This window comes from Cannabis sativa, chromosome 4 (assembly GCF_029168945.1).
Source record: "Cannabis sativa cultivar Pink pepper isolate KNU-18-1 chromosome 4, ASM2916894v1, whole genome shotgun sequence".
NCBI classification, from domain to species: domain Eukaryota; kingdom Viridiplantae; phylum Streptophyta; class Magnoliopsida; order Rosales; family Cannabaceae; genus Cannabis; species Cannabis sativa.
Window position 1 is genome coordinate 5,158,187 of NC_083604.1, and position 12,707 is coordinate 5,170,893.

General features: G+C 30.9%; 1 protein-coding gene across 2 annotated transcripts in view; it reads left to right on the top strand.

Moving 5' to 3' along the window:
- LOC115714210 (protein DETOXIFICATION 29) overlaps positions 1 to 12,707 on the top strand; it is a 32,634-nt gene that overhangs the window by 11,940 nt on the left and 7,987 nt on the right. Inside the window, exons 5-8 of one of the 2 annotated variants that reach the window (XM_061114820.1) lie at positions 4,991 to 5,229; positions 5,325 to 5,443; positions 5,952 to 6,038; positions 6,219 to 6,437. In XM_061114820.1, coding sequence (XP_060970803.1) covers positions 4,991 to 5,229; positions 5,325 to 5,443; positions 5,952 to 6,038; positions 6,219 to 6,293 — 520 coding nt within the window. In that variant the 3' untranslated portion in view covers positions 6,294 to 6,437. Of the gene's footprint in view, positions 1 to 4,990; positions 5,230 to 5,324; positions 5,444 to 5,951; positions 6,039 to 6,218; positions 6,438 to 12,707 lie in introns of those variants that run through there. The other variant, XM_061114819.1, reaches the window with a different exon arrangement.

Genomic DNA, 12,707 nt, shown 5'->3' on the forward strand with positions numbered 1-12,707 from the left:
GTTGCAGTCATAAGTGCTTCACCCCATAAAAAACTCTGGAAGATTTGATCTACGCATCATACTTCTAACCATATCCATGAGAGTGCGATTTTTCCTTTTAGCAACGCCATTTTGCTCAGTGAAGCTGACATATTGTATTGAGAAACTACACAATTTTTTTTGGAAAATATTCAGCAAAAGGCCTCATGTGTTGTTTAGATTCTGAATAACAACCAGAATATTCTCCTCCGCGATGAAAATGAACAAATTTTATGACTCTACCCAATTATTTCTCAAGAACATTTCGAAAGATTTTGACTTTATCAAAAGCGTTGGATCGTTTTTGATCAGGTAAGTGAGACCATAAGAAGAAAGAAGAAAAAAAATATCGATAAAAGTTATAAAATACTTGTTTCTACACAACGTGGTGGAATAAGGTCCACTGATGTCATTGTGGATAATCTCTTATAAAGAGTGACTATAGTTAGCAGTCTGCTTTCTTATTTTAGTCAATTTTTCACAAGTACAATCAGCACAAGTATTCCAACCAGAAACTTCAACAGGAGGAAGAATTTTAGCTAGAAGGAATCGATCAATTCTTTCTTTAGAAATATGACCCGATATATCGTGCCATAATAATAAGGATGTTATCTTAATATAAGATTTCTTACCCACAATAGTCACAGCATTGAAAAAGGAAGCTAATGAAGTTAATGATAATTTGAAAAGACTATCAAAGTAAAAACAGTTTCCAATTATTCGGAGTCAAACATAATATTAACACTATAATTGGTAAAACGAAAAGAAAATCATTGTTTAACTAAAAGCGGAAGCGAAACTGAATTACTTTAAAAGTAGGAATCAAGAAAGTACTGGTCAAAACAATCTGAACACTAAACTGTAATTCAAGAATAAGTGTGCCAATATAGATAACATCAACTCCAACATAAGTGCCACTTTAAGCTTTGACTTCCTCTCACTTATCTTCTGAGATCCCTTAGCCTCTGGTTGTGGTTGCTTCTTTTCATATTTTCTTTATCCTTTGTTGGGCTTGAGTTGAGAAACAAAGTGAGAAGACTCATTCTTTTCATTTTGTTAGCTTGCTTGTTTCAGCTACACAATGAGAAATTAGATCACTAAAACTCCATGTTTTACTATAAGTGTTTAGGGTGTCTTGATAAATCTAAAAGAGGCAGGAAGTGCATGAAGAACTTGAAGAATAGTGTAAAAGTCGGGAAAAGAAATATTATGATCTTTCAACTCGGATTGAAGAATAATAATTTTCAAAATAAAATCTAGCACTCCTTTGATTTATCAAACTGAATGGTTGTCATTTTATCCATAAGATGTCCAACTTCAGCGTTTTCACCAGTGTCATATAGTTTTTCTACAGCATTGAAAAACTCATTAGCATTTGTGGTGTTTGGCAAACCACCAAAAGATGTTCAGGAATTAAACGTTTCATAGCAATGAGACTAAAATGATTTGAATTTTTCCATTGTGCATGAAGAATTTTTTGGGCAACAATTCTGATATTAGTATAAGATCAGCAGATTTTTCTTCTCGAAGGCATAAGTCCAAATCTATTATGCCTAAAGCAATTTTCACATCTCGTTTCCATGTCTTAAAGTTGAAGCATTCAGAATTCAGATGAAAACGTTATTAATGTTCTCAGAAAGGAGACCAAAAAATCCAAAAATTAAAACTTGAATAAGCAATATGAGCAATGCATTAGAAAATATTGTAGAGTCAACTGGCCATTATAAACTCCCCTTTGGGGTTAGAATATAACACACACATGATCTACCTTCATGAAGTTAACAACAAAGAAAAAAATACATATCATTTAAGAATTTTATTACCTTTGGGCAAATAAATTTCTTAAAAATATGTATTAATTCAAGCAAAAAATAATAATAAATTTATATATTTAAATTATTACCTTTGGGCAAATAATTAAAATATACACATTTAATATTAACTCACTTCATGGAATGTGAACTAATATATATAACTACTACCTTTGGGCAAGTAATTACACATATAGCCAACCAAAATAAATATTTTCTATAACATATCAAATTTGGTGATAAAATAATCATTAAAAATTTAATAATTTTCAACCAAATTTCAAAAAGTTATATATAAATTGCTTGTAATATATTGATAATAAAAAATAAAGTGTCCACCATAACACATTATTTTTACATCAAACAATCAAGTTTTAAAATTTTAGAACAACAAATAATGGAAAAATGTGAAATAAAGAATATTGGTGGAGATTACATAGTCAAGATAAATCAAATAAGAGAGTGACTATGTCATACGGAACAAGAAGAAACCCAAAAAATTTTCTATGATCGACAGATTTCGAAAAATCATCAAAAAATATTTTTAATAATTTTTTAACTGCATAATTATCATTAAAATAATAATAATTATTAAACGGCGTCAAAAAATTAATTAAAAATCACCAAAAATTCAGAAATCAAATTCTAATAATGTTGAAAAAAAGAATCGTCGAAAACGGAGTCACGAAACTACCTCACTCTCTCTCACTCTCCGGCAGCCGCGAGTGGGCTTCGTCCCAGCAGGTTGTCTTCAACCTCCAGCAACCTCCATGGCTGAAAAAATGGGTTTTGTGCGACCCGGTTCAGACCCGAGCGGGTCGGGACGAAATTCCGGCCAAAAAAGTGACGAAACGGACGGGAAAAAGAGGGATTTTGATTGGTTTACGATTTCTAATAGATCTATGGTATTAATTTCATGTAACAACACATAAACTTAAGTAGATCTAAATTAAAACTAATCCAAAAACTAAAGAAGCAAAGTAACCCGAAAATTTGATCCAATTCGGAAATTAAACTTTTAGAAACATTTTAAATCAATGATTGATGAGATATGTACAATTAATTTCAGATTATAATCAATAGAATTGAAAAACACAAAATTAATTTCATAAAGAAAATATATAAACCCTAAAAGTTTAATCTTAAAATTCTCATAATTTACTCAATGATTTTATGCAAGTAATATATCAAAAGAAAGAGAATTTAATGAGGAATAAATTCCTAAACTTTTAAGATCGAAAAATAAAAAATTCAACATAAAATAATAACGAAATTAATATGTAATTGAAAAAAAAAAAAGTAACATATACGTATTAATTGTTATAAAAATTATAGGTTCTAAATCATATACAATAGCAATCTGATACCACGTGTTAGAAAATTAATAATATACCCAAGATCTATTTGTATATAACATAGAACACAATAGTATAATATATAATAATTAGGTATGTGTACCTGATTAATCCATAGTAATTATCTCTGTTTGATCCACAGCAGTTACTCCAATTTGATAGTGCAATACTATCAACTAAGTCTTCCTCCCTAGATCTCTAAATCAGAAGCAGTTTATTTATCTGATTATCAAAAGGGATACAATTGTGATGAGACAATATGTATTTATAGAGTTAGGGAGGGGACTTAGCTACAAAACCCTAGTTGGGCTGGGCCTGCTCATCAAAGGCATCAGTCAACTAGAAAAGCCCACACTTCTGCTTCACCTAGATTTTACACACAGATGCTAAGCCCATTAGCAATTGATCACCAACAATATGGGCTAACACAGCAAAGAACTATCCAATCAACCCAAGTTTTAATAAAACCAATAAAATTTAATGTAGGCCCAAATAAAAGTCTAACACACTTTTGATTGTTCTTTGAGATTTAGTTTTTAGTTCTAAATTGTTATTTTTTTAATATCAGCTTTAACAACATTTCAAGGAAAAATAAGATCAAAAGTGTAAATGTATCTATCCAAAAAAAATAGTAATGGTAGAAACCTACTATGAATTCCTTTATTTATTATTAATTTTTAGGCTTGTTTTGAGTTAAGATGGGTCAAGCTTGTACTTAAGATCCACCCAATTTAAAATCCAAAAAAAATAAAAAATAATTAAGAAAATATAAAAAAAAAATTAGTAATTTTCAAAAATATCGTTAGAACAGGAGCTCAATAATTAATTTTTTTTTATAATCTTTACGCGAAGTATCTAAAAATATATTATTTTTCTTTTACTTTTTCGTACAGATTTTGCTTTTTTTTACATGTTTTTTATTTGTATTTTTTTTTTCTTTCACGTTGCTTTTATGTTAACATATCTGTATTTTTTTTTTCAATTTTTTGCCATTTTAAATATTTATAAAAATATTCTCTTTTTCACACAATTACTTTGAAAGACTGCCTAATTTGTTCTGCTATAGAATAGAACCCTACACTCTATATTATACACTCCGCCATATATTAATCATATTGAGAAGGTTAATTAGCAATTTTTTTTCTCGAACTTTGACATATACTAAATTATGCTCCCTGAATTTTTTTGGCCGTTAAAAATTCTCCCTGAACTATTGAGATTATTAAATTTAAGGACTTTTGTTAATTTCAGTCAATTTTACTGTTTCAGTGATTGTTTATGTACTAAACCATGCTCCCAAGACTTTGATATCTACCAAATCATTTCCCTCAAACTTTAATATGTACTAAATCATGCCCCCTGAACTTTCATCCATGTTAGAATTTTTTTTACTAAAATTAGATAAAAGTCCTTAAATCTAACAATCTTAATAGTTCAGGGGGAATTTTTAACAGCCAAAAAAGTTCAAGAGGCATGATTTAGTACATGTCAAAGTTCATGAGGAATTTTTAACAATCAAAAAAGTTCAAGAGGCATGATTTAGTACATGTCAAAGTTCAGGGGAAGAAATTGCTAATTAGCCTATTGAGAAATGCTAAAGGGCACTAGTGGTATCTATGTGTCAATATCGCTATTGGTCCAACTAAGTATCGGGTCCCATATAATTTAATACAATAGCTTTTAGAGAGTATCGCTAGCCAATCGCAACACGACATGTCGCAAAGGTGTTAGGCACCACTAGTACCTAATAACAATGCTCAATCTTGCACATTATTCTAACATTAATTATAAAGTAAATAAATGCAGTGTGAGAGTTTCAAATGAGCTAGGAGCAGCTCATCCAAGAAGAGCAAAGATATCAATGGTGGTGGCAGTAGTAACTTCCTTCATATTTGGATTGGTGCTATCACTAATTCTCATACTCACACGAAATCAATATCCTTCTTTATTTTCAACTGATAATGATGTTAAAGCTCTTGTGAGGCAACTCACACCTGTCCTAGCCACTTGTATTATCATCAACGACATTCAACCTGTTTTATCTGGTAATTATAATAATAATTAATCTAATATTCTACAATATAGTATATAATTTGACCCTTTTAAATATATGAATATACTAATTTTAATGGAAAATCAGGGGTTGCAATTGGAGCTGGGTGGCAAGCAGTTGTGGCTTATGTCAACGTTGCTTGTTACTATATTTTTGGAATCCCATTGGGCCTCTTATTGGGCTACAAGCTCGACATGGGTGTGAGGGTAAGTAATCATGTTTAGAATTTTATTATAAACAAAATTATAATCTCTACATCTGATACTAATTATATTACAAATTTATTAAATATCACTACACATAACCTATAAGGATTTACTAAAACTATGTAAATATTTATGACAATTCCTTAATATATTAATCTTGCAACATGGTTATCAACTCAATAATTGTTTGGAACAAAAATTGTTCAATTTTATTACGTACCCTGAATCATGTTAAAAAAAATAATGACTTAATATATTCCAAATGTAACAATAGATACATGCACGAATTGGGAATCCCAGTTTATACTATGCACTTTTTCTAGTTTCTAAAAAAAAAGCAAAGTGAGCATTATATATCATCTAATTTTCTATAGCGTTCTTAAAAATTGTATGATTAGATTTTTCTCTTTTTATTATTTTATTGAAGATGTATATTATTTTGACATTGTTAAAGTCTAAAATAATATTGAAGCATTTTGTTGCCTATAATTTCGTATATAAATTTCAGGGAATTTGGTATGGAATGCTGTCTGGAACAGTGCTCCAAACTTGTATTCTCTTTTGGATGGTTTACAAAACCAATTGGAGCAAAGAGGTAATCCTATATAATATTTATATTGTTTCTTTTTTTAAAAAAATATTATTATTTAATATAATTTTATATCAAAATCAACTATTTATGAATATATATATATGTGTGTGTGTGGAGAAAATAATATAATCAAAAGATAGTAAATCATTTAGCTCAAATGTGTGGTATGAATGAAAAATACAGGCTTCTAAAGCTGAAAACAGGATAAGGAGATGGGGAGGAGGAGCCCATTCTGAATCTCATGATGTTGAAAAATAAAGTCTACACTACTCTGCTTTATGTCATATTTATTTCTCCCAATAAGTTATCATTATTATTATTATTGTTTTTATTTCTTTGGCTTGAATATTAGAGTTGAAAAAGAAAATTAAAGAGGTTTTAATTTTATTTTTTCATCATTCATTATTCTCTAACACTTTCATTAACAAACTAGAACTAAAGGGAATCCAAAGATATGATCCCTCCCCTCCCCACTGAAGTCCTCAAACTTGATATGTTGATTTTAGCTTCACCAACTAGATTGTTCACAAAATACAAGAGATGTCTCTTAACAAAACTGAAATTGCAAATCTAAAACTCACAACAATCTTAAGGAACAGAGAACAAAGAGCCATCAATAGTCCAATGAGGAAACTTTGTAGAGTTAAGACCTCTGCCACTAGACATTTGGCCAAAGGCACAACAACCAACCCCATATAACTCTCTTGAAAGAAGCATCCACAAATAAACACAAATCATGTATTTTTGAAGTAGTGCCAACAACACATATCACTAGGGAGCAAGCCTTAATCAATGTCATCCGGTTTGGAAAATTTGAAGGATCTTTATTCAGTCTGAGCAATCAAACCATAAGGATCAACTCTATCATCCTTAATTAACGTCTGGTTTCTACTCTCCATATGAATTCCGTCACACGAGAAGTATAAGGCTATGTTTGGTAGGAAGGAGAGAGTAGGATGGATGGAGAGTGTAGAAAGGATGGGAAGTAGGAGGGATGGAGAAGATATTTGTTCTCCTTTGTGTTGTTTGGTGTTAGGAGTATATGTGGAAGGATGGAGAGTAAAATAAATATTAAAATTACTATTTTATCATTTTTAATACAATTATATATTATTTTTTCAAGGGTAAATACCATTTTGGACCCTCTGTTTTGCAAAAGTTACCAATTGGACCCTGTGTTTTGTTAAATGATAAAATGGACCTTGTATTTTCTAAAATAGTACAAATAGGACCCTGAATTGATTTTTTGTTAAAATAAAATTTAATTATAATCCGATCTAAAAGTGCTATGACAAAACTGTTTACATTTTTTGTATCTGTTCGTATTAAGCATTGTCTTCAAGTTGGTTGTATTAAAAAAAAAGTTGTCAAAAATTAAGCTCAGGGTCCTATTTTTACTATTTTAGAAAATACAGGGTCCATTTTGTCATTTAACAAAACACAGGGTCCAATCTGTAACTTTTGCAAAATACAGGGTCCAAAATGGTATTTACCCTTTTTTCAAAGGTAGAAAAGATATTTTGTATAATTTCTTTTGTCTTTTTCTTGAATTCCCCCATGTTAAGAGGGATTAAAAATAATATGTTTGGAGAGAGACCCTCTCCTTCCATCTCTCCTCTCCCTTCTTCTCTCTCTTGCCAAACAAAAGAATTCTCCAACCCCTCTATCCCTCTCCCTCCACCCTTCTCCCTCCATCCTTCTCTCCCCTCTACCAAACATAGTGTAAGTAAAAAAATTATCTTCCCTTCTATGTGGGGATCGAATTCACCAACTTTCTCAGAATCGTAGAAGTATCTTGCTCATCCAAGTCATCCGTCCTCACCATATCCTCCATACCACACTGCACAAGCCAGAGGGCATCGCCAAAAGTGATGATCAACACTTTCTTCTGATTCACTGCACAACAAGCAATCCTTATAAGAGAGAAAATAAGTTTATCATGAGTAGGTAAAGCACCATCAGACGCTTTTCAGAGCATCAGGTTGTTCCTTGGATGCAAATTTAGAGACCCTATACACTTCTACAACGACTGATATAACACATTAATTACTTAGGAATAAGGGATGTCATGTGTGTGATTTTGTAAACTAGCTTATAATAATAAGTTCAATTTTAGAGTATGATATAACGCATTAACTACTTAGAAATGTCATGTGTGTAATTTTGTAAACTAGCTTATAATAATAAACTCGATTTTAAACTATGATATAATGCATTAACTACCTAAGAATGTCATGTGTATGATTTGGTAAATTAGCTTATCATAATAAGTTCAATTTCAGACTATGATATAACACATTAGCTACTTAGGAATGTCAATGTGTGTGATTTTGTAAACTAATTTATTATTAATTTTAGCTATAAAATTTTGAATAATTAAAAACATACTAATTAAAATAATGGAGGAGGTAATCTAGGACGAAGATGAATTAGATCCACGCATGAGTCAAGGTGAAAAGAATTATCGAACCAATGGAAGAGGTAGAAAAAGTGTGCATCAACGATGAAGATCCTACCAAATTATCAAAATAAGGAAGAATTTGCCTCTTGTTGTAAGAGAGAAAATCTTATCAATTGTGAAGAAGAACAGTGATGTGTTGGCATAGAGCCATTCTGATGTGAATCAAATCAGTCATCATGTAATTTGTCATGTTTTAAACAAAGACCCTAAGGCAGATCCAATCCGTCAGAATTCACTGTTGTTTAGCTTTTGTCTTGCCTTTACTTACACATGTAAATAATATATGTGAGTCGACAGACTCAGTAAAAAAGAAATAACATAAACATATAACCGGATCGTAACCAGGCGCTCATACACCTAATCACGATCCTATCCCGCATCCAACGCATACTAAGTCTGGAACTTTCTTACGACAATATGATTGACCATAATATTTGCCTATACTAGTATTTTAATTATACCGATGTGATAGAGTCAATCCATACTTAACTATGTTGCCAAACTTATATTCGTCGGTATTCAATGTAGCTCCATGTACACTAATACCTCTCTTATTGATATGTTAATGTTAGGTTTTTATTAGTATTATTTTTAGGTTAATTTTAGGGTGTTTTTAAGTAAGTTTACTCTTGTTTTGTGTAATTTTATGCTTTTGGTAAATGTTATTTTTCAGGTTTAATGTAGAAGAAAAATTGAGAAATATTGAAAAGAATATGAGAAAATGTCAAATAAATAACTATCAGGGCAAGAGCACCAGAAAATTCATTCAAGAAAAAAATTCAAAAATTTCAGTGCGATTGGAAGTCTTGAGGTGAAGAAATTAAAAATTGTAGAGGAGCGCCTCACCGCTAAAATTTCATGTCAGGGTATTAAAATGCCAAAATTTGATAGAGAAGGTCAATTTTGATCAAGGCATGGGCGCGTCTCAACACTGGACCTTAGAGTTGAGGCAGAAATTCATAAAGAGCTCACTGGCCAAAATAAGGGGGTTGATGCCTCGACATTAGAAGTTAGGGTCGAGGCCCGTGTTTACACAAAAATCATAAAAATATCTACTCGCAAACACAGGTCGCGACACTAAGGCCTTAGTGTTACTGGAAGATAATGAGTGGTTATTACTAGGGGTGTTCGCGGTGCGAGTGGTGTAGTTTTTAACAATTTTTTCAAACCAACCCGCACATGCGGTTTTTTTAATTTCTCAAACTGCACCCACACCGCGAAATTAAAAAACCGCAAAAAATGGTGCGGTGTAGTTTATGCAGTTTTTGCAGTTTGGACTATCATTAAATAATTAAACTATCACAAATACAACAAAGTTTGAGCAACACTTGTCAAAAATACCATAAGGCTTGAAAATAAATATGAAAAAAAAAAGTTTCAAGTTTTAACAATACAATAATTAGTGGACTTAGGTTAGGCATTCATATATTGGACCTAAATAAATATAAAAATTGGTATTTTTATAATATGCGGTGCGGTGCAGTTTGAACCGTATATTAACAATTCAAAACCGCAAACCGCACCGCGCAGTTTAGGAAAAATTCAAACTGCGACCACACCGCAAAGAATTTCAAACCGCATTTTTTTTGTGATGTGGTGCGGTGCGGGCGGTTTGATGAACACTCCTAGTTGTTACACGTTGGACTTCTATTCAAAAAGTGGGAATTATGTTCAAAAAGTAGAATAAATTCTTCATTGTAACCGAGCTAGTAATGTTCTTGCTCATTCTTTAGTTAAATTTGCTCTTACATCAAAAACTTCTCAAGTTTGATGCCGGGTCTTCCGTCCAACTTATTTTAAATTGTTTATACTTGTATTGATCTCAGGATCTCTTTAGCTTCGTGCCTTTTTTAATGGAATTATTCATTTTTCTTAAAAAAAAAAAAATTAGTACCATATTGTGAAGTGATATTTTTTTTGATAAATATTGTAAAGTGATATTAATATATAACACTGTTGGAAATATTTTACCAGGATTTAGATTTATTAACAAGTATGTTTTATTAACATCCTAATATGAATTCTAAAACAATGAAATAAACACATATAAAGTTTAGTTTACCTTACATTGGGTGCAGCGAAATATAATGACTCCTTCTGTTCAGATCTCTAGCCCTTGATTCCTTTCTGTAGCAGAGCATCACCAAGATTTGAACCTAGATCTCTTTCTCTCCTTCCTTTGATGCTGAATCTCCTTCTTGTTGGTTGAAATCTCCTATAGTCTTACATACTATGATTGAGATACCACTTGATGTGTGTGGGCACTCACTCATTCACTCAAGGATTTTGAAATTTAGAGAAGAAAAGAAGAGAGAAGGGAAGTGGCGGCTATGTATAGAATAGGAGGCTCAACTTTCATCTGACAGAGTTAAGTGTGAATGAGAGCCATCATTATTTTTTAATAGGTAACCACCTAGGTTTAAGTTAGAATTATTTGGCATTGAAATAATGGAAAAATAAATGATAAAATTCTACAATAGTGACCGGCCTGGGCTTTGGATAATGGGCCTCACTTATGCAATTTTGCTGTTTTATCATTTCTGCATCTCATTTTCTCAAAAACGCTAATTTTCTAATTCAACCATTTAAATGCCAATTCTAATTATTTAATAACTAAAAATTAATTATTAAATAATATTGTCATTTAATATATTTATTAATTAGACATATAAAGTCTCTTAATTAATAAATAAACTTAGAATCTCTTTTCTTTACAATTTCGCCCTTGCTTAGTGAAAATTCATAAACTAGACATAGTCTAACTTTAGAATTATAATTGATTAATCAAAATCAATTAACTGAGTCTTACAAGCAGTATGGTCTCAACTAGTATGGGGACCATGGGTCTATATATCCGAGCTTCCAATAAGCAGATCAAGAATTTATATCTTAAATTTACTGACTTATTAATTCTTCGTTGAATCCACGCATAGAACTTAGAATTGCACTCTCAGTATATAAAACGATCTATATGTTCCACGATATAGATGCGTCATTAGTTATCCATTGTTATAATCCTAATGTGATCAATGACCCTCTAATAGATGATCTACATTGAATAGGCACTAAGTTACCGTTACACCTTCAATGTATTTTATCCTTAAAACACTTAGCTCCGTATAAATGATATTTCAGCGAAGTGAAATGAGACCTCCACCATTTATCTCTGTTTAGCCAAGCTCGAAGGATATCATCGTTTCACTTCTAAATTCCTATAGAAGTTATAGATTCCATATTTATGTTAGCGCTCCCACTCAATTATACTATCATGTTCCCAAAATGTACGTATCACCCTGACCTAAAAGTAGGCTTAACTAACAAATCAAAGAACATGTATAATACTCTTGAGATCGAACCTAAACATATCAGGATTAAGATCATTTGATCTAGGATCAACAGGTGATATTGAATTGAATAGATATTACGGTAAATTTTAACAAATCTAATCAAAGTTCAATATCGGCCCCTTCTGATGTATACTCCATACATCCGATGCTGTAAACTTTGCCAATGCCCTGGAAAGGACATAACACTTATCTAAGGTGTAAGAATACCTATCGCTGATTATCATGTCAGTCTAAATCCAGTGAACTGACAAATCAGGGAATAAACTTTCGAACATATAATTAAGATTATATTCCACTGTGTTGACAACACTATAATCATTAACAAATTGATATGTTCTGGACTTAAATAGAATTCATACATTATGTAAATAATCATGAAATAAATCATGTGAACTATGCAACATTAAATGTTATTTCTGATCTAATTTATTAATAAGTAAATCTGATTATACTGAAATGAGTTTTATTTAGGGCATAAAACCCAACAAACACAACTCCCCCAATCTCATGACCTCATTCAACTCCCAAATATATATAATATTAAATATTAAAATAAAATATCTGTCTTATATCTATGTCAAAATCAACCTAACACACTATTGATTTTGCTATCTAAATTATTATCATATGAATTATATTATTTATTATTACTTATTAAAGAAGTGTAAATTATCAATAGACTCAAGCAAACAAGTTTTTGGTGTTATGTTCAAGTTGAACTCTACATTAATGACTTAATGAGTAAGGGCAACTTCAATAATCAAACCTAAATTTTCTTAAATTTTCATGAAAAATATCAAAAAATATATTTATAAATTTTTAATACTAATATTTTTATGGAGAATCATTTCATATAATATTTTC